This window comes from Colobus angolensis, unplaced genomic scaffold (genome assembly GCF_000951035.1).
Source record: "Colobus angolensis palliatus isolate OR3802 unplaced genomic scaffold, Cang.pa_1.0 Scaffold24, whole genome shotgun sequence".
Classification (NCBI taxonomy): Eukaryota; Metazoa; Chordata; class Mammalia; order Primates; family Cercopithecidae; genus Colobus; species Colobus angolensis.
The window spans coordinates 4625738-4648820 of NW_012115599.1; the positions used below are offsets into that span (position 1 = coordinate 4625738).

Consider the following 23083-nt stretch of genomic DNA (forward strand, 5'->3'; position numbering starts at 1 on the left):
GCCGATATTGCACCACTGCACTCCAGCCTGGGCTACAGAGCAAGACTCTGTCTCAAAAAAGAAAAAAAAAAGGTGGGGAGTTGAAGAGAGCAGGGGCAGAGTAGACAGACTGAAAATGTTTCAGAGAGAGCAGCAGGATGAGGCCCACGAGGAGGTACCTGTCATTCTCCTCAGCCAGATTTGGAACTATTTGAGTCCAGAAGCTCTCAGTGCCTTGACCACTATATTTACTTGGTGGGTGCTTAGGGAATTTTAGTTGAGCAGTTGAATGAATGTTGAGTGGGAATTTCTCACAGGTAGAAAACTAGCCTGTGTGGAAGGATTTCTGGACAAGACACATGGAGAACAACATACAAATAGCTATAGAAACCGAAAGCGAAAAAGAGGACAGACTTCATTGCAGGGTCTTTATGTTTTTAAAGGATCACTGTAAAAGATCCTTCTGGTAGCATATGGAGAGCAGACTCTAGGAGGTGGAGAACAGAAGAGAGAACTGGAGAATATTGCTGTTGTCCAAGGAGAGATGTTAGGTTTGAAGATAAATGTGGAGGGATTGGAACAATCAAGCATTTTGACTGAAGCATTAGGGGAATGGGGATGGCAAAGACTGAGAGAGAGTGGGTTTATGTTACTCTACAGAGCACCTTTCTGGGCACCAGAGGGGAAATAAACGTAACTGAGATAATGTTTTTCCCAGACAGGGTTATTGAGACATAATTAGATATAATAAAATTCACCATTCCTAGTGTATAACTCTAAGTTTGACTCTGCAACACAGTCATAATCATAACCTCTACAAAGTCAAGATGTAGAACAGTTCTGTCACTCCGAAAATTTCCTTGCACCCTATTGTTGTCAACCCCTCCTCCAGCTCCAGCCCTCAACATCTAATGTTCTGTTTTCTGTGTCCCTCTACTTTTGCCTTTAAGATAACTTTCAAAGAGAAGAATGTAAAAATGACTGACTAAGGTAGAATGTAATAAATACTGTAATTGTGTGGGGACGTAGAGAGGTGAGTAAGGTCAGTTACAAGTTTGGGGGGGCCAGTTAAGTTGTGACTTATTTAATTTACTTTTCAAAATTACAGAGAACTATGCTTTCCAAGAGGCATATTAATTCTTTAAAACAGCCGTATTCTTTATCATATTGGCAGTGGATAGTCATAAAATGCGATTGACTAGTTCACATGGTTCTTTGCTAAATAATTATATACACAAACTTTTATTTCAGTGAATTTGGGTGGTTTGAAGGATCACATAAAGGAGATCCAGAGATGCCGGCGTTTGATTCTTATTGCTTGTGGCACAAGTTACCATGCTGGTGTAGCAGTAAGTGCTTTTTAAAATTTTAATTATGTTGAATATTAGGGAATATCTATAGACCAAGTAGTAGCTCTAATAACGTACTTTGTAAAACTATCTTTTGTTAATGTGTTATCTTTTCACTTTTGTGATAAAAACAGAAGGTAAGGGGAGAAATTTACCAGCTGCTTGGAATTATTTATCAATGGAAGATCTGTAGAAAAGGTCCCTAGATATACAGATAGACCTTCTGCAACAGACTTCATGAAAGGCCAAGACGGGAAAAGTTTTCTGTGCTGTCCTAGACTTGTAGCCTAGGGAGCTTGCCTACATGTATAAGAGCAGTCATTGGGTTTTGCTTAGTGTTATTCACTTGCCCTAGACAGATGGCCTGTATCATGTGTGAACCTCAATGCAGGTTTTTTTTTTTCATTAGTGGTTTTATTTTTTTATTTTTATTTTATTATTATTATTATTATACTTTAAGTTCTAGAGTACATGTGCATAACGTGCAGGTTTGTTACATATGTATACTTGTGCCATGTTGGTGTGCTGCACCCATCAACTCGTCAGCACCCATCAACTCGTCATTTACATCAGGTATAACTCCCAATGCAGTCCCTCCCCCCTCCCCCCCGCCATGATAGGCCCCAATGTGTGATGTTCCCCTTCCCGAGTCCAAGTGATCTCATTGTTCAGTTCCCACCTATGAGTGAGAACATGCGGTATTTGGTTTTCTGTTCTTGCAATAGTTTGCTGAGAATGATGGTTTCCAGCTGCATCCATGTCCCTACAAAGGACACAAACTCATCCTTTTTTATGGCTGCATAGTATTCCATGGTGTATATGTGCCACATTTTCTTAATCCAATCTGTCACAGATGGACATTTGGGTTGATTCCAAGTCTTTGCTATTGTGAATAGTGCCGCAATAAACATACATGTGCATGTGTCTTTATAGCAGCATGATTTATACTCCTTTGGGTATGTACCCAGTAATGGGATGGCTAGCATATGGTACTTCTAGTTCTAGATCCTTGAGGAATCGCCATACTGTTTTCCATAATGGTTGAACTAGTTTACAGTCCCACCAACAGTGTAAAAGTGTTCCTATTTGTCCACATCCTCTTCAGCACCTGTTGTTTCCTGACTTTTTAATGATCGCCATTCTAACTGGTGTGAGATGGTATCTCATTGTGGTTTTGATTTGTATTTCTCTGATGGCCAGTGATGATGAGTATTTTTTCATGTGTCTGTTGGCTGTATGAATGTCTTCTTTTGAGAAATGTCTGTTCATATCCTTTGCCCACTTTTTGATGGGGTTGTTTGTTTTTTTCTTGTAAATTTGTTTGAGTTCTTTGTAGGTTCTGGATATTAGCCCTTTGTCAGATGAGTGGATTGCAAAAATTGTCTCCCATTCTGTAGAATGCAGTTTTACTTTGTGGGCACATTACTGCAAAGAAAGGTAGTCTGCCTTTTTTTTTTTTTAATCAGATTTTGTTCTTTAAATTGTTCTTTTAGAAGCTGAAATTCAGTATCAAAAACGTGTATTGTCAGTGCAGAAGCATAGGTATATGAGGGTCTTTTATTCCAATAAAAGACCAATATTTCCACATATAGTTTCCTTAGAAAGAGAGAGTTTACGTGCTGTTGATGTCAACTCTTATAAACAGAAGACCTTTACATTCAATTTCTGCTTTTAGGATTGATTTCCAAAGTTCATGACATAATTTTTTTATTTGCTGAGTCATAAATATTTATTAGGAGCCATTTATTTAAACAGTGAGTGAAACTATCTGGTCACTTGCCCTTGCATCTCAACAAGCTTTGCTCTTTTCAAAGATTACACCATATACCTCCTCCCCTCCTCCCCCAAAATTACATGGTCCTAAACAGAAAGCCTATGTAATATTGAAGGGTAGAGGTCTGAAAAAGTGATTGTTTTGTCCGGGTGCAGTGGCTCACACCTATAATCCCAGTGCTTTGGGAGGGCAAAGTGGGAGGATCACTTGACACCAGGAGTTTGAGCCTGGGCAACATAGCGAGACCCTGTCTCTACCAAAAAAAAAAAAAATTACTGGGATGTGGTGGCAACTCCCTGTACTCCTAGCTACTTGGGAGGCTGAGGCAGGAGGATCGCTTGAGTCGAGAAGGTGAGGCTGTGAGCCTAGATTGCACCGCTGCACTCCAACCTGGGGGACAGAACCAGTCCCTGTCTCAAAAAAAAAAAGCTATTTTGAACACGGGAAGAAGAAAGACGTAAACACGTTAGTGGTGGTTTAGATCTATTACTGAATGAGCCCTCTATTCAGAAATAGAAAATTTAATTAAATGCTTCATCTAATGCTAAGATAATTTTGGGGCAGCAATTATATGCTCAGTTAGCATTCTCTAAGATTTTTTGTTGTTTTGTGGATACCAAGACTGCTATAGTAAACAAACATTGGAAATCCCCCTGTGGTTTATCAGACAAAATAGTACCATTTATTTTATCCTGTTTTACATTTTTGTTGTTGTTTCATGACACATTTGCATGTTTTTTTTTTTAGTATCTCTCTATGTCCTGAATAATAACTGACTACACTCTAATCATTCTTAACCCATTTATGCCAGAGGTTGCAAAATTTGTTTGTGAAAAATCAAACTTTGGCGATGACCTTAGGCAGTAGGATATAAATAACTCCCATAAGCTTAGCGTTCCAATGATGGAACACTAGGCATAAATGATTTATGTATAGCCTACTTAGTATGCTTTTCAAAATTTTAATTTTCTCTAGGTTTTGTAGTTGCATTCAGTGGAATTTATAGCATTAAGTTACTCTATTGTGATGGAAATATGTCATTTTGTGTATTTATAAAAAATTGTTTGCAGCTGGGTACAGTGTTGTGTGCCTATAGTTCCAGCTACTCGGAAGCTGAGGCAGGAGGATCACTTGAGACCAGGAATTCGAGGCCACAGTGCCCTATAATTATGCCTCTGAATAGCTACTACACTCCAGCCTGAGCAACAAACCAAGACCCCATCTTTAGCCAAAAAAAAAAAAAAGGTTGCCTCAACTAAAAGAGTAAACTATTAATTAGCACAGATAAATCCTGAGATTACTTTTTTGGGGTTTATTACTTTTAAATATCTGGTAAGCCTCCAGATTTCTTTCTTTCTCCTTTCCCCATCTTTTTATTTTGAAGAATATGATTCCAATGTAACATTTATATTATAAACTGGGTAAAAAGGTTTGGTTTACATTTATTTGTAGGAAAACATTTAGTATTTTAGTGTCAGTAACAATAATGTATAATAAATAAAATATATTAATGGAAAAGAATAATAAAAGGAGCATTTTATCTTCAATGACTTTCTTTACATGATGTTGTAATATTGTTAAAAAATGCCAAATCAAAGGTATTTAATATTTTTGGGGGAACCAAATAAAACGATTCTGCTCAAATTTGTGGGCAAGCGCAAGTTAAAGGGCTATGAAATAATGGCACCTTTAAGTTCTTTATTGCTGAGAAGGAGGAAAGCTGAGATGGGTGAGAGATGGGCAGGACCACTTGCTTGAAGAGGCTGGTGAAAGGCTGTCAGGATAGGTGAGCTCCAGAGTTAGAATTAAAGCAACACTAAATGTATACATTGGTTGAGCTTAAAGTTTTTGCTGCCTAAAAGTTAATTTTTCTGTTGTTTTTGATTTTCTGATGTTTAGTGTAAAAATAATTAGAATGGAAATTTACTGAAATGAAGGTTAAGCTACCTTTTGCACAGAGGCATACTGCTCCCTACTTCATTCCCTCTGCCCCATCCCACAAAGGTTGAAAATAGTGAGCCTTCTTAAACAAGATTTCTAAAATATATTGACTTCTTTTGGGAAATGGTCCTATTTATGAATACATTGTGTTTTTAAAGTGTTTAATTTTTCTCTCTGTATTTGTACATCTGTTATCTGATTTGAAAACCCTCACTGACATGGGTATTACATGAATTTTCATTTTAAAGATTAGGAATTGGGTAGTTAGAGATAACATACAAGCTGACTCAGAACCACGCCCTTTCCACTTCTCAAAATGTTTTATATGTATGGGTATGTTTCTTTATATGAATGTATGTGGCCAGGAACGGTGGCTGACGCCTGTAATCCCAGCAGTTTGGGAGGACGAGGTGGGCAGATCATGAGGTCAGGAGATCGAGACCATCCTGGCCAACATGGTGAAACGCCATCTCTACTAAGCTGGGTGTGGTGGCGTACGCCTGTAGTCCCAGCCACTCAGGAGGCTGAGGCAGGAGAATTGCTTGAACGCAGGAGGCTGAGGTTGCAGTGAGCTGAGACTCCGTCTCAAAAAAAAAAAAAAAAAAGAATGTATACATAGTTGTTTAAAGAGACTGATAGTAAAATGTTAGCTGTGCTTATCTCAGGTGGTAGGATTTTGATTTTTTTTTTAAATAGTTTAATCTAGGTTGTTTTTATTTTCTAACATGTCATTTTTGTAATCAGAAAAAGCAAAAACTATACATTGAATCCAAAGAAGTACAATGAAAGAGTATTTGAAGGAAAGTTCTGTGACCAAGTCATCTTTTCTCTGCAGACACGTCAAGTTCTTGAGGAGCTGACTGAGTTGCCCGTGATGGTGGAACTAGCAAGTGACTTCCTGGACAGAAACACACCAGTCTTTCGAGATGATGTTTGCTTTTTCCTTAGTCAATCAGGTGTGTTAATTTTAAAGACTTAAAGGGAAGAAAAGTGATTCTTTCTCTTAATTCTAGCATATCTTGGCAAAAGCTGATATTTAAAGATAAACTGGCATTGCAGATGACTTGATGAACACAGATTTATTTTAATATTACATAATTCTTTATGAATTAGTAACAATGAACACCTTTTATGTTCAAAGAGCTAGATTTTCAGTGACAGAAGGAAGAGAGATCTTGACAAGCCCATATTACTTAAAGTTTTATAAATTTATTAAATGGATGTTTTGTATTTTATTTAAAACAAGTAATACTGTTGAAAGTGTGATCAATTTGTTTTTGCTGCTAAGAAACAGCATATGCTAAAACTGTTCTGTATGTGTTATGCTTGGCCTACTTTTTACACAGGTGAGACAGCAGATACCTTGATGGGTCTTCGGTACTGTAAGGAGAGAGGAGCTTTAACTGTGGGGATCACAAACACAGTTGGCAGCTCTATATCACGGGAGACAGATTGTGGAGTTCACATTAATGCTGGTCCTGAGGTTGGTGTGGCCAGTACAAAGGTAAATTCTTGACTCATTTCTCTCATGATTATTTAATCATAGTGTCAGTGAAGCAGACTAGTCTATAGACTAGTCTGTATCTTATTTTTTTAGCAGTTACAGAACTCACATATTTTACTAATCATTGTAAATACTGTAGGACTTAAGGGTCAGTTAGATGAAAGACTTGTCATTCTCTCCCTCCTTCTAATCTTAGAGTTTAAAAGGGACTTATATATATAATGTAAGTCCATTTTGAAAAGGTCACTGCTGGCTACCCTTGTCTATCACTTACTACCCTCCTGCTAGGCACAGTAGGATACATAACAAGTATATAACATCCTCTTCTTTTATGAAGTATAGTCTGGAATTCAAAAAGTAACAAATTAGAAACATCCACTTGAACCATTTTTGGAATTTTTATTTACCTATTTATGGTTTCTAATAAATAATGTAAAAATGTACATACTACCTCTGAAAATTTGTAAGGAGGAATACACCTTTGGTATACAATTTGGCAAGTGCCAGGCATGGTGGCTCACGCCTATAATCCCATCACTTTGGGAGGCTGAGCTGGGCAGATCACTTGAGCTCAGGAGTTCAAGACCAGCCTGGCCAACATGGTGAAACCCCGTCTCTACTAAAAATACAAAAATTAGCCAGGTGTGGTAGTATGCGCCTGTAATCCCAGCATACCTGGGAGGCTGAGGCAGGATGAAATCACTTGAACCTGGGAGGTGGAGGTTGCAGTGAGCCGAGATCATGCCACTGCACTGCAGCCTGGGTGACAGAGCGAGAGTCCATCTTAAAAAAAAAAAAACTTAAAATTTGGCAATTAAAAAAAAGTTTTAATGAGTATTGTATGACAGTATCTGTTTCTCTTTAGATATTGCTCTGGGGAGGTTTAAAGGTGCTGTCTTGTTTTTTGAAGGCCTAGTAAGACTACTTTGCTCTTTGGAATTGGAATATGCATAAATTTAGGAGGCTAATAAAAATAGGAAATCTTAGAAAGTTGTATAAATACAAGAGATGTTATCCTTCCACAGGTGTTTTTTGTGGTTTTAGGTTTGTTTGTTACTTAGAGACAGGGTCTTGTTTTGTCACCCAGGCTGGGGCTGGACTGCAGTGACAGGAATCATAGCTCCCCACAGACTCAGATTCATGGGCTCAGGTGATCTCTGCCTCAGCCTCCTGAGTGACTGGAACTACAGATGCACCACCACGTGTGGCTAGTTTTTTTTTTTTTTTTTTTTATAAAGACCAAGTCTTGCTATGTTGCCCAATGTGTTACTTTTTATGATTTCACATTTTTGTTTTCTCAGTATTTTTCTGCTTAAGTTTGATATTTCTTGCTGATTATCTAATAAGATGTTGGGGTATTGGTGGATTTGAGTTTAATTAAAGAATTGTGGAAGACAGTGTTAATGTGTGCATATGCATTTGAGTTTTTCCCTCAAAGATTCTCATAGAGAATTTTTTGTAGAAAGTTTGTGATTCTTACATAAAAATTCTTCTTTTTTTTCCTTTTTGTTTTGGAGATGGAGTCTCACTCTGTTGGCTAGGCTGGAGTGCAGTGGTGCGATCTCAGCTCACTGCAATCCCCACCTCCTAGGTTCAAGCAGTTCTCCTGCCTCAGCCTCCCAGGTAGCTGGGATTATAGGCACTTGCCACCACGCCTGGCTAATTTTTGTATTTTAAGTAGAGATGGGGTTTCACTGTGTTGGCCAGGCTTGTCTCGAACTCCTGACCTCAAGTGCTCTGCCTACCTCGACCTCCCAAAGTGCTAGAATTACAGGCATGAGCCACTGTACCTGGCCCTTTTTTTTTTTTTGAAACAGAGTCTCTCCTCTCTGTCATCCAGGGTAGATAGAGTGCAGTGATGCAATCATGGCTTACTGCAGCCTGGGCCTTCCCAGGCTCAGGCAATCCTCCCACCTCAGCCTCCTGAATAGCTGGAACTACAGGTACAGGCCACCACCCATGCCTGGCTAATTTTTGTATTTTTTTTGTAGAGACGGAATTTTACCATGTTGCCCAGGCCAGTCTCTAACTCTTGGGTTCAAATGATCTGCCTGCCTTCGCCTCCCAAAGTGCTGGTGTTATAGGCATAAAAACTCTTGAGTGAGATTTTTATTTCTTGGGTATTTTGATATTGCTAACACTATAATTTACAGAGTGCTGAAACTTGAATTTTCTCCATATGGTAATTAAAACGTGTTACATATTTGTACTTGGGTTTCCATCCTGTTGCTGAATAAATGACCAGCCACCTTTAGTAGCACTTAACGATTTGATTAGGGCATTGGAATCCCAGAGCCTCTTTATTTATAACAGATTGTGAAACAAGGGCTACAACGTGGTGTGTGTGGGATATGGGATTGTTTGATTGGATGGATGCCATTGACTTAATCTTTTCTGGAATTGTGAGCTGCCAGGGGAAATATGTATATTTTATATTTCTCATTCCTTTGTTTATGAGACACCTGTTATCCTGGCACTTTGGGTGGCTGAAGTGGGAGGATCACTTGAGGCCAAGAGTTCAAGACCAGCCTGGGCAACATAGTGAGACCTCATCTCTATAAAAAATTCAAAAATTAGCAGGGCATGGTGGTGCATGCCTGTAGTCCCAGCTATTCAGGAGGCTGAGGCAGGAGGATCCCTTGAGCCCAGGAGTTTGAGGCTGCAGTGAGCCGTGAGCACACCACTACACTCTAGCTTGGATGACAGAGTGAGACCCTATCTTAAAAAAAAAAAAAAAATACATTAGCATTGGTATACCCACCATCTAGCTTCTACCATAGCATATTCACCAATTTTAAGTGTACAGTTTTAGTGAATTCATTTGGCTGTGCAACTGTTATCACAATCCAGTTTTAGAAGATGATCACCTGAAATATTTCTTTGTGTTTCTTTATAGTCAGTCCTCACGTCTACCCTCCAGCCTCATACTCAGGAACTATTGTTTTCTCTTTCTGTATTGTGGCGTTTTCCAGAAAATTCTTGAAAATGGAGTTGTATAACACGTCTTGTATGTCTAGCTTCTTTCTTTTAGCCCGAAGTTTGTTTTTTAAATAAACCAGTTAAATTTAGCAGTGAGCTATTGTGTACCAACTTTAGTAACGCTAATGTTAATGAGTTCTGATGACCCTCTGCTGTTGGACCAGCTGAGCCTGAGGTTTTTGAGATTTGTTTGTGTTGTTATTTGTGTCAGTAGTTCTTTCTTTCTGCAAGTGTTTTTTTAAAATATCTTTTTATTTTAAAATAACTATACAGGAAGTTGCAAAGATAGTACAGAGAAGTCTTATGTACTTTTCACGCAATACCCCTAATGGTTACCAAATGTATAAGAAAAATTAGCGTCTTTTTAGTACAGACTTTAATTTTTTTCAAAAATGACTCTTAAAAAATTTAGTAAGTATGGCAATTTAGTATTACTTTCATTTTTCTTGGGTTCTAAAGTAATTTTATTCAACTGTCTTAGACATTTTGGGCTTAGTTACTTACAATAAGTTTTGGGTTATTTAGTCACAGACCATTCCAGATGGCAAATAAAAGTTTTTATGTTAATGGATGTTGAAAGGAGTTGATTATTATTACTATGATTATTATTGTTATTTTGAGATGGAGTTTTGCTCTTGTTGCCCAGACTGGAGTGCGATCTCTGCTCACTGTAACTTCTGTCCTCTGGTTTCAGGCGATTCTCCTGCCTCAGCCTCTTGAGTAGCTGGGATTACAGGTACCCACCACCACACCCAGCTAATTTTTGTATTTTTAGTAGAGACTGGGTGTCACCATGTTGTCCAGTCTGGTCTCAAACTCCTGACCTCGTGATCCACCCACCTTGGCCTCCCAAAGTGCTGGGATTACAGGCGTGAGCCACCGCCCCTGGCCAAATAGTTGATTATTGATCCTAATCCCTGGGCCCAGTGATGGAGCTAGTAGAAGAATTCTGTGATCTTGCTTATAAATTCTCAACTTTGCCTGAAAAACTGTCAGGATTAGAGGGATCTTACTGAGTTTCTCATAGTGTCAGACCATAGATAATTTGATACCTCTGGAGGAATTGATGGGTATAAATGGTAGGTTCAGCAGTTTTTATATGTTATTGCAGGTGTTTAGAATTTCACCAAAGTGCTGACTTTTGTTGATTAAAAAAAACAAAGATGTAACTGTTTTTGGCTGAACAAAAAGAAAAACCAAGTTTAACATTTCAGAGTCAGCATTTTCTTGGTAAACTCTTTGAAACCTCAGTAGATTCTAAATATAGGGTGTAGCTTATTTTTCCTCATAATTGGTTTCCTGGTATGTATTGATGAAATTAAAAATATGAAATTGAAATTAGAAATTAAACTGTAATAGCAATGCAATGGAAAAACATATGGATTAAAGTTGCTCTGTTTAATATTTGTACTTAAAAACTAGTGTTCAGATGGTTTCAGTTCAAACAAATAAACACTAGTTTATAGAATAACATTTTTAGTTATGAGCTACAGGAACTGGAATACTCATTATCTGATCAGTTTGGATTGGAAACAGTTTAAGTATCCCAGGGGTCCAAGATACCTCTGACCTGGTAGTATATTTTGTGATTAGTTGATTTATTGAAAAGTAAACCACACAGTAGGAAGAAGTAGACTGGAAGAGACTGGAATTTAGAATATAGATGTGCTCATTAGTCTTGGAGGTGGAGGACTTCAAATTCACTTTAGTGTTATGGGAAAAGATTCGAATCTGCTGGTAGAATATAATAGGTGTACAGGGAGGCAGTTGTGGAGGACCATGTGAGCAGCTGGAGGCTGGGAAGTCCAGCAAGAGGAAACAGGGAGTCTCATTTAACTATTGGGATGATAGGGAGTTACCAGACTGTGATTTTATTATAGAGGGAGCCTCATTATCCACATCATGCCAGGAAATCACTAATGGACTAATCCCTTATCAAGAGAAGAGTAATAGAAATTCAGCATATAATCCATGTGCATGCGCGCACACACACACACACCCCTTAGAATAAATTTCCTAAAGCTAAAATTAAAACACTGTAACTGATAACAGCACAATAACCTACTGTTTTAATAAAAGAGATGTAAGTAAAAGCCTCAAATATCTGAAACATAAAAATGTTTTTCTTAATAACTATTGAATTAAAAAAACATCAGAACTACCATTAAGAAAAACTTACTAGAGGCTGGGCGTGGTGGCTCACGTTTGTAATCCCAGCACTTTGGGAGGCCAAGGTGGACGGATCATTTGAGGACAGGAGTTCAAGACCAGCCTGGCCAACATAGTGAAACCCTGTCTCTACTAAAAAAATACAAGAAAATTAGCTGGGCATCGTGGTGGGTGCCTGTAATCCCAGCTACTTGGGATGGCTGAGGCAGGAGAATCACTTGAACCCAGGAGACTGAGGTTGCAGTGAACCAAGATCACACCATTGCAATCCAGCCTGGGCAACAAGAGCACAACTGTGTCCCCCCCGCCCCAAAAAAAAGACTTACTAGAAAAAAGTAAACAATGAATAATAGAGGTAAAAATTTAGAGTGTGTGGCCAAAGTGATAAATAGAGGTAAATTGCATTAAATTCCTAGCACAAATTGAAGAAAATACTATATTTTTAAATGGAAAGATTGTTTTATAAAGAAATGACGTATCTCGGGATAGAATTAGTGTTCCTTCAACTTGCACTAAAATTAATTTCAAACAGACTAAAAAAATAAAAAGGAACAATGAAAACAACAGAGGTAAGAACATTTAATAATACTTAACTTATGTTAGGATATGGAAGGATTATCTGAGTCTAAAAATTATGTCAACACCAATATAAAAGGTCAGTCCATAATGAGAAAAAGTATTTGAGACATAACAATAACTACCTTCTTAAAACCAATTTGAAAAAAACTCAAGTTGAAAAACAGGTGAGGAACAACAAAGTCAGTTGTCAAAAGAGAAAATATAAATGGTCAACAAACATGAAAAAAGAGCTTAGTTTTAGGATTCAAGATATGTATGTTAAAATAGTAGTGAAGGTTCATTGTCCAGCAGTCAAAATGGTAAAAATTTGCTGAAGAGATAACTCTCAATATTTCACAGTACTTGACAAACCAGGCGCATCTCACATTCACATAAAGTTAGTAAGAATGAAAATAGTCTTGGCAGTAGGATTGTGAGTTTTAAAATCTGTACAATTCTGTATCCTAAGAAAATAATTGTCTTTTAGTTCAAGCTGTCATCAATAAAATTTATAGTACATTTTGAGCCTGTATATCCAGGCATTATACAGAACTGAATGTGTTACATTTGTCTCATTTAATTGTCATGATAATCTTATAAGTGTCAGGTGCATTTAACAGATGGGGTATCTGAGGCCTAAAGAGATGAAAACTGATCAAGGTAATAATGTAAGTTGACAGTTCAGTTTTGGGAATACACTTGTACTATTATTTACGAGTGAAAACAAGTTATAAAATTGTACCTGCTAATAATTAATTTTCTTAACTATGTAAAGAAAAAGAAAAACAGTAAAAACCTTAAGGCAGTATTCACAAGTGTTATTAATAGCATATTATTAATGTAATTATTTATATTAACAGATGAGATTAAAGATTATTATTTGTTTACTTTTCTATAATTGTACTTTCTTTCCTTTTTTTTTTGAGACGGCGTCTCGCTCTGTCGCCCAGGCTGGAGTGCAGTGGCCGGATCTCAGCTCACTGCAAGCTCTGCCTCCCGGGTTTACGCCATTCTCCTGCCTCAGCCTCCTGAGTAGCTGGGACTACAGGCGCCCGCCACCACGCTAGTTTTTTGTATTTTTTAGTAGAGACGGGGTTTCACCGTATTAGCCAGGATGGTCTCGATCTCCTGACCTCATGATCCGCCCGTCTCGGCCTCTCAACTTTTTTTTTTTTTTTTTAATGCCAAACTTAAAAAATAAAACTGGGAGTGAGGAACAGCCATTAGGCAAAGGTGAAAATCAAAAAGCAATAAAAAAAAAAAAAAAAATCCAACAATACCAGTGCAAGTACTCCAAGGAGAGTTTATCAAGGACTTGCCTTTTGACTTACACCAAAAACTAAATTTGGTTAGGCACATGCTGATTTACTCATCTTTTCTTTCCTTTCTTAGGGATATTAGGAATTTTATAAGCATTCAATGGATTTATAAGGTGTTTGGCTTTTGTATCTAAGAAATAAAGGTTAAGTCATTTGTTCAAAATTCAGAAAAGGAGAATAGTGATTTCCTAAGTACTGATTCAGTTCACTGTTACTAAGGTAGTTATATTTATTTATTTATTTTATTTTTGTTTTTTGGAGACAGGGCCTCCCTCTATCCCAGGCTGCAGTGCTGTGGTGCGATCCTGGCTCACTGCAACCTCTGCCTCCTGGGCTCAAGTGATCCTCCTGAGTAGCTGGGACCACAGGTGTGCACCACCACACCCAGCTAATTTTTAAATTTTTTTTAGAGACAGGGTTTTGCTATGTTGCCCAGGCTGGTCTCAAACTCCTAAGCTCAAACGATCCACCCACCCAACCTTCCAAAGTGCTGAGATTATAGGCATGAGCCACCGTGCTTGGCCCTAACGTAGTTTTAAAAGATAGAGAATGTATACCATAAAACCAATGGGAATTTTATTTTCAGCTTTTTAAAATTAAAAGTTCTAAATTCTTAAGATGCGGCTGCAACTAATTGTCTTGCTTTTTTGTGATGTTGCAGGCTTATACCAGCCAGTTTGTATCCCTTGTGATGTTCGCCCTTATGATGTGTGATGATCGGATCTCCATGCAAGAAAGACGCAAAGAGATCATGCTTGGATTGAAACGGCTGCCTGGTACAAAGATACTCATACATTATACTTTTGTTGTCCTAAGGGAGTGGGTAATAGATAAAATTCTCTTCTTATCCTTGAAGCAAGTCAATAAGATCTTTCTACTTTTGCTCCGATGTATTAAAAAAAACCCATACTGATTGATAGCACAGAGGAATAGAAACAGTGATCTTTTATTGGTTGCTACCAATATATTGTTATTTTATTTGTTTGGTTTATTGTCCTTTTTTGCTAATATTACTTCTTAGATTTGATTAAGGAAGTACTGAGCATGGATGATGAAATTCAGAAACTAGCAACAGAACTTTATCATCAGAAGTCAGTTCTGATAATGGGACGAGGCTATCATTATGCTACTTGTCTTGAAGGGGCACTGGTAAGTTTTCTCAGTTCTAATTAATATCAGTCCATTGACCTGCAGACCTGACACACAGTCATACTTTTACATTAAATGCTTGAAATAGGTAGAACTTTTAAAAGTGCTTCTATATTTATGCATTGTGGTCTGTTTACTTTGAGAAAGTGCAACAGAGAACTCTGTTCAGAAGTGAAAATCAAAAAGAGTACATTTTAGCATGATAAACTTGGATTTAGCAAGTAACTTGGGTTAATTTGTTCAAATATGAATAAAGATTAAATTCTCTAGATAAGAAATTTAATTGAGGTCAGGCTGGGCACAGGGGCTCACGTCTATAATCCCAGCACTTTGGGAGTACATGGTAGGTGGATCACTTGAAGTCAGAAGTTCGAGACCAGCCTGGCCAACATGGTGAAACCCCATGTCTACTAATAATACAAAAACATTAGCTGGATGTGGTAGCACATGCCTGTAATCCCAGCTACTTGGGCGGCTGAGGCGGGAAGATCACTTGAACCTAGGAGGTGGAGGTTGCAGTGAGCTGAGATCACACCACTGTACTCCAGCCTGGGCGATAGAATGAGACTCTGTCTTCAAAAAAAAAGAGCTATCCAGAAATATGAATATGTTCATGATAATCTAAAATCTTTAAAAAGTACTTGTGGAGCTTTAAAACTTCGAATTACTTGTTGATAATATGGAAATAGCGATCTATTAACTTGTTAGATATATTTATAGATCAGTGGTCCTTTAATACTTTTGGATAAATAGATGGTGACTTGACATATCAGATGCTTTGTGTAATGTTTACTTAAACATGGATTTTTGAAAAGTGTACTGAAGACAAATCTGGTTCTTTCCTATTAGAAAATCAAAGAAATTACTTACATGCACTCTGAAGGCATCCTTGCTGGTGAACTGAAACATGGCCCTCTGGCTTTGGTGGATAAATTGATGCCTGTGATCATGATCATCATGAGAGATCACACTTATGCCAAGTGTCAGAATGCTCTTCAGCAAGTGGTTGCTCGGCAGGTAAGTTGGGGGACTGTGAGAACACCTTGGGGTTCAAAGAGGGGAGTTATGCTAGCTTATTTGAATGACTTACAAATCATGTTTACACATGTTAACTCATTTACTTTGGAATACAGCCTTTGAGGTTTACTTGTGAGGGATCAGATACTTAGAGTTTTTTTTTTTTTGAGATGGAGTCTTGCTCTGTCACCCAGCCTGGAGTGCAGTGGCACAATCTTGGCTCGCTGCAACGTCTGCCTCCTGGGTTCAGGCGATTCTCCTGCCTCAGCCTCCCAAGTAGGCAGGATTACAGGTGCACTCCACTACGCCTGGCTAATTTTGTGTTTTTGGTAGAGATGGGGTTTCATATTGGCCAGGCTGGTGTTGAACTCCTGACTTCAAGTGATCCACCTGCCTCAGCCCCCGAAAGTGCTGGGATTACAGGCGTAAACCACCACTCCCGACCCGGATACTTAGAGTTTTGAGAAGACCAACGTCATAGATCTCATATTGAACAGAACCAAGACCAGAACTGAGGTCTTGGTCTCCACATCCTGTCTTCTTTCAGTTAACATATGCTGCTTCTTTTTAATTTAATACTTTTAAAACATTTAAAAATGTATTTTAAAATATTTTTAAATATATATTTCAGCTGGGTGCAGCTGCACATGACTGTAGTCCCAGCTACTCTGGGGACTGAGGCAGGAGGATCACTTGAGTCCAGGAGTGAGACCCTGTCTCTAAAAAAGTAAATAAAATAAATTAAAAAAAAATACACGTGATATATTTCAGGGGAAATCTAACATCTAGGTTTTATTTTAATATTATATAATGGAGTTTTCTTCACATCAGTTGGCTTTATATATAAATTCCAGAAGATAGTATTCCCTAAGCACAATGTGGTGGTAATGAACTTGAGCTTTGAAGTTAGGCAAACCTGCAATCAAGTACTAAGCCTGATATTTCTTAGTTGCATGAGTTTAAAGAAATTACTGGATCCCATAAAGCTTCTGTTTCCTCGACTATAGGTAATAACATTCAGATTTATTACATAGGAATTTAAAGAAGTCTGTCAGTGAGGCTTCATGTGGATTATGCAGTGCAGTTTTTGCACATTCATAAGCTATAGCCCTGCCTTTGCCTACCAGTGATGTTGTCTATGTGTGTGATTTTCTTTCCTAGGGGCGGCCTGTGGTAATTTGTGATAAGGAGGATACTGAGACCATTAAGAACACAAAAAGAACGATCAAGGTGCCCCACTCGGTGGACTGCTTGCAGGGCATTCTCAGCGTGATCCCTTTACAGTTGCTGGCTTTCCACCTTGCTGTGCTGAGAGGCTATGATGTAAGTCATCTACCACTGCAGAAATCTTGGGATGGTTTTTTACCTGGATACATTCTGGTTTTTTTCTCCTAAATTTTTAACAATAGTGTTTGAGAAATATCTGTCACCTGTTATATTTTCATGGCCCAATTTGTAGGTTACATCACAACATCTTCTTACCCATAGAACTTGAAGGAACTTGGGGTTCACCTCCAAGATTGTGACTCACCTTGGGTAGTCGCCACCTGTTTTCTTAATATAACCCCATGCCTCTTAATAGGGCAGCTGTTGGCATTTGGCAAGACTGTTCTTTTTTGTTTGGAACTGTCCCACCCATTGAAGACTTTTTAAGCGTTCCCGGTTTCTCAGACATTGTGGCAACCAAAACATTGTGCTTTTGTTTTTACTGACCCCTATGAGGGCTACTACTTCTGTAGAGGACCACAGTAGCTCTTTCTTTGTGAACTGGCAGCTTTAGCATACTTTTTCCTTACCAATTTCAGTTTTTTTCAGGACACATTATGTGATTATATTTTCTAATCTAATTCTTTGTAGTCTGTAATAAAGATGGTTAATGATCGTATTGTTTTCGGTTTTTATAAACAAAAATAATTTGCTTATAGTAACCCCCCTTCCCTAGTCTGTGTAATCTCTCAAATCTTGCTTTTTTTTTTTATTTTTGCAGGTTGATTTTCCACGGAATCTTGCCAAATCTGTGACTGTAGAGTGAAGAATATCTGTACAAAATGTACGAAACTGTACGATTAAGCAACACAAGACACCTTTTGTATTTAAAACCTTGATTTAAAATATCGCCCCTTAAAGCCTTTTTTAGTAAATCCTTATTTATATATCAGTTATAATTATTCCACTCAATATGTGATTTTTGTGAAGTTACCTCTTATATTTTCCAGTAATTTGTGGAGGACTTTGAATGATGGAATCTATTGGAATCTGTATCAGAAAGATTTTAGCTATTATTTTCTTTAAAGAATGCTGGGTGTTGCATTTCTGGACCCTCCACTTCAATGTGAGAAGACAGTATGTTTCTAAAAATTTGTGCTTGTTTCACCATGCTTCATTTAGACCAGTGAAAGAGTAGTGCATTTAATTGGAGTATCTAAAGCCGGTGGCATTGTATGCTCATAGTTGGACAGTTAGGGAAGGTTTTGCCAAGTTATATAAAGAGAAGATGTGATTTATTTTGAAATTTTTTCTGTTTTGTTTTTAAATCAAACTGTAAAACTTAAAACTGAAAAATTTTCTTGGTAGGATTTATATCTAAGTTTGGTTAGCCTTAGTTTCTCAAACTTGTTGTCTGTTACCTGTAGGTGGAAGAAATTTAGGAAGCAAAATATTATAGTAGTGCATTGGTGGGTCTCCAATCCTTAACATATTTGCACAATTTTGTAGCACAAAATTTAAATTTGAGCTGCTTTCGACAACTGATAATATGATTTTAAATTTGAAGATGGGATGTGTACATGTTGGGTATCTTACTTCTTTGTGTTTTCATCTCCTAAAAATGGTTTTTATTTCCTTGTATCTGTAGTCTTTTATTTTTTAAATGACTGCTAAATGACATATTTTATCTTGTTCTTTAAAATCACAACAAAGTGCTGCTATTAAATTAATATTGATATATTCAGTATTCTCTTCAACTTCATCACAAGGAAGAATTTCCTATAGTTAATTTTAACTTTCCTTCACTGCATTGTTGCATAAAACTAGTCCCTTAGTGCCAGTTTGGAAGTTATTTGTGATTGTTTGGAAGATTTGCAGGTCGTTGACCTCATCATTTCCAGTGTATGTGGTAGGCTAAGCTCAGAAAAAGGTATGTATGCTTTACACTGATAGCCACCAAATTTAGTATTACATTCTAGGTATTTTTCTCTCTGTATTTTTCATGCTCTACCCCTGAAATATATTTAGGAATAAAGAAGATATAAATAAAGTGATACTGGGGTATGTTCAGCTTATAGGTGTCAGAAATGAAAGTTGACAATTTGGATTAAAATATTTAAAGTAGAATATTATTATTTGATATCCCCAAAATTGTGAGTAATGATTTCTTCATGGAGCTTTTCTGGCCAGATCTTCGGGGCTATAGGAGAGTGTGTCTGTTTTTGGTGAAGTCCTTCTTTTTCAAAGGTTTTTACTTTTAAATTGTGAAGGTAAGCTATTTATTTAGCACAATTATTTAAGTAAGCTAAGTCTTTTCCTTCCTTTCTTTTCTCATTTGAACTTCTTGGTGAGGTTAAAATTTTCTAATAGTTATTGTTGTTGCCAGAGAAGCATAGAATTCTGCTTGTGTATTAGGGTTACAGAAAGATTTGTTATATTTTGAGGTAATTTGGAAGGACTTTCATACGTGGTGACTAGAAACCTGATCTTTTTAAGAATAAAATAGGGTCACTATTTACATTATATATATATAGCTATTATAGCTATATTAATCTACTTTAATTGTTTCTAAGATTATTTTGTGTAAGTCAGCTAGTGTGTGTATAGTATCATTTCTTATTTACAAACATGATTCATGTGAGTTTGTAGCATTTCTTATAGTTTAAAGTTTGATTCAGCATTCTAAGTTAAAACTAATGTGTGAAATCAATCATTAGCATGCATAATCTCTGTCTCCCTCTCTGTGTGTCTTTCTGTAAAGCACATGTGTACACACACACACACACACACACACACTGAAACCTAGGGTAAGTTCTAAACTGAATATTGAAAACTAAAATTAATAACAAAGAAGTGGTATTTTCCAAACAAACATGGATTCTCTGCCGGGTGCAGTGGCTCAACCTGTAATACCAGTCTCCATTTTGGAAGGCCGAGGTAGGAGGATTGCTTGAGCTCAAGAGTTTGAGAATAGCCTGGGCAACATGGTGAGACCTGGTCTCTACAAAAGTATTTTTGGCCGGATGCTGTGGCTCACGCCTGTAATCCCAGTACTTTGGGAGGCTGAGGCAGACAGATCACGAGGTCAAGAGATCGAGACCATCCTGGCCAACATGGTGAAACCCCGTCTTTACTAAAAATACAAAAATTAGCTGGGCGTGGTGGCGTGCACCTGTAGTCCCAGCTACTTGGGAGACTGATGCAGGAGAATCGTTTGAACCCAGGAGACAGAGGTCGCAGTGAGGTGGGATCGCACCACTGCACTCTAGCCTGGCAACAGAGCAAGACTGTTTCAAAAAAAAAAATAAAATAAATTTTTTTTTAAATTGGCTTGACATGGTGGCTTGCACCTGTAGTCTCAGCAACTTGGGAGGCTTAAGTAGGAGGATCACTTGAGCCTGGGAGTTTGAGGCTACTGTGAGCTGTGATTGTGCCACTGTGTTTCAGCTTGAGTGACAGAGTGATACCCTCCTGACTCAAAACAAAAAACATGGTTTCTCCTCCTCTCCTGTCTTCTTACTCTCTATCCCATTTGAGTAGTGATTTTTAAATGCTTTTATAAGTTCTTAACATAAAAGAGACATTGTAATGAGGCACACTACTAAAGTGACCATGCCCAGTTAAAACCAGTGTAATATAGGATAAGAAAATCTGATTTTTCAAAAACGATACTCTATATAAAGAATCCTTCATATAAAAAGTTCTTTTTTGTACTACATTTAAAGTTTTAATTCACTCATGTATAACTGAGAATTCCTTACCCTCTGAGCCTAAAAAGGCAGGGAGGCATGTCTGTCATCTAGCATGTGGCCCAGTAAATGATTATTACATTGGAATCAGTTTTTCAATGTTTTTTAAAAAATGCTATGCCGTAAGAATAAAAGATAAAGGGAAAAATTAATGTTAACTATTTTTAGCTTATTATAACTATGTCAACAAGTGTTTATTAATACCTATTATGGGATAGTCTCTGTGGTAGGCATTGAAAATTACATCATCTTTAAAGCAGTGTTTGTCTCCAGGTGGACTCATCACTAGCAAAGACTAGGTTCATTGGAAGGCATAGGGTGAGAGAATGGGAAGATGGAGTGGAGGTGGGTTGTTAAAGTGCTGTGAGTGATTTTGTCTGCTTGAATAATGGTCCATGTTTGGGGGCATATTGTGTTTCATAAGAAGTGAAAGGTTTTTGCAAAGTAAGCTACAAATGACCCATAAATCTGTAAACAACAGTCCTTAATATGCAAAGATGAAAAACAAGCATTACTGCTACCCAAAGAGAACTGGTGCTTGGTGATGTGCAGATGGGGCTGTTGGTTAAGAGAGCTATTACAGGTTTTCTGTCTTAGGTTTCATAGGAGGTAATTTCTGAGGTGAGATTGTTTTATCTTTTTGAATACAGATCTCTTGTTCTGAGTTAGTTCTGAGGATAGGAGGAAAGGAGTTTTTTTTGGTTTTGTTTTTGTTTTGCTTGTTTTGTTTTGTTTTGTTTTTGGCTCCTTAGTAATACTCCTCTGACATTTATTTCTATTCTTCTTCCAAGAAAGGAAACCAACTGAAATGTTTGCTTTAACAAACATTTTAAGAAGTTCTTTGGGTTTTTTTCTCCCTTTTAAAAAAATTAGGATATACCATAGCAACAAAAGAACTAATGTAAACTATTGTACGCTACAACTTAAGTGATTTTTTTCTAAAGAAGCACAATGTCATTGAAAGTCGTATTGAAAAGGATCATAGTCACATTGAATTTCTGAAGGCCAAAGAAATTGAAGGGAATGATATTTTCATTTTATGATATTCACATATTTAGTAAATTTTGTGTACAAGAATACCAGGCAGAGTGTTTTACCCATGGAAACAGGTTTCAGATTGCTTTGTTTTTACTGTTAGAGTCTCAAATTTAGAAATGTTAACACTTAAATCAGTTTTTTCTCACTATACTTAAAGATTGTTAATATTTTGGTATCTTCCTAGCTTGATGAATTTAAACATATCTTCAGGTCTGTGACAGTGACAACCAGTAGGACTGATAATATTAGCTTCAAACCGATAATACCCAGGGTTAAAATAAAAATCATAGTGAAAACACGATTGTAAAATTATGCCATATTAAGTCTGTAATAGCTTGATATCAAAATGTTATGTTGTGTATCATAAATAATGGCTAGCGAGAACATTTTTGGAAATTCTCAAATTACCTTTCTTATTACACAGTTTTCAGAATGAATGTAGAAATGATCCTGTTAGCTTTTCGAATGTTCTGTGGTTGAATATGTTTTTGCTTAAATAAAGCTTTTGGTATTTGTTTAAATTACACTTCTTGAGAGGTGGAAATTTTAGAATCATCTTTGCTTTGTTTCAGTTTTGTGTTTTTTGAAATGAATGTTTAGTTTACTGAGCCAGTTGGTCATTTCTTGTTCTTGTTAACTCCAGTGAGTAAGCCTGAACTGTGCATAAATTACCAAAAACTTACTTAGAATTTCATTTTGAAGCAATTTGCTAATATTTGAAGCGTATACACATTTGTAGTTATGTTAAAAATTGTACTAAGAATGTAGTCAGTGTCTATTTTAGTTGTAAACATTTCTCATGTCAAAACTTTATTCATTACTGTTGATTTTAAGAGTAAGGAATCACTGCCTAAGTATTACCAAAAGCCACATGTCTCTACCCCAACCTCCCAGTTTGGGAAAGAACCATTAGATAAAACAAGGGCTCTGCCTTTTCTGATACCATACTCCACAGATATTTTCTCACATCTTTTTAAACATTTTGCAATAACGTGTTGTTTATAGGAAGCTTACAGGGTATGCAATGATTAAAATTTTTAAGTGAATTGATAGTTGCAAAAGAAGGATAATATTTAAGGTCAGTGAATAGCAAGACAATCTAAAGCTTCTGTAATATCTAGCAGTCTGTTCATTATAGAGCAAAGATTCCCTTACAGAATCCTTTTATGAACAGCAGGCTAGAGTCTATCCCTCGTGGTTACAGTACTTGCTATGTTTTTCAGGAGACAGTTATGCCAGGGTGATTTGAATGGATAGATGTGCTGTTTTGCCTGCTTGTAGAATTCAGCCCAGTCTTTGGTCTCTGTCTCTCTCCCTCCGGGTTCATGTGAGTCTTCTGCCTCAACCTCCGG

The 23083-nt window shown here is 37.2% G+C and overlaps 1 protein-coding gene across 2 annotated transcripts in view; it reads left to right on the plus strand.

Moving 5' to 3' along the window:
• The window catches only part of GFPT1 (glutamine--fructose-6-phosphate transaminase 1), a 65508-nt gene extending 43227 nt beyond the window's left edge, over positions 1–22281 (plus strand). For both annotated transcript variants that reach the window (XM_011945257.1, XM_011945259.1), the window contains 8 exons: positions 1231–1328; positions 5879–5999; positions 6390–6547; positions 14234–14348; positions 14594–14721; positions 15571–15738; positions 16900–17061; positions 17726–22281. In XM_011945257.1, the coding sequence (XP_011800647.1) occupies positions 1231–1328; positions 5879–5999; positions 6390–6547; positions 14234–14348; positions 14594–14721; positions 15571–15738; positions 16900–17061; positions 17726–17770 (995 nt within the window). In that variant the 3' untranslated portion in view covers positions 17771–22281. The remainder of the gene's footprint in view (positions 1–1230; positions 1329–5878; positions 6000–6389; positions 6548–14233; positions 14349–14593; positions 14722–15570; positions 15739–16899; positions 17062–17725) is intronic.
• The last annotated feature ends 802 nt before the right edge of the window (positions 22282–23083 follow it).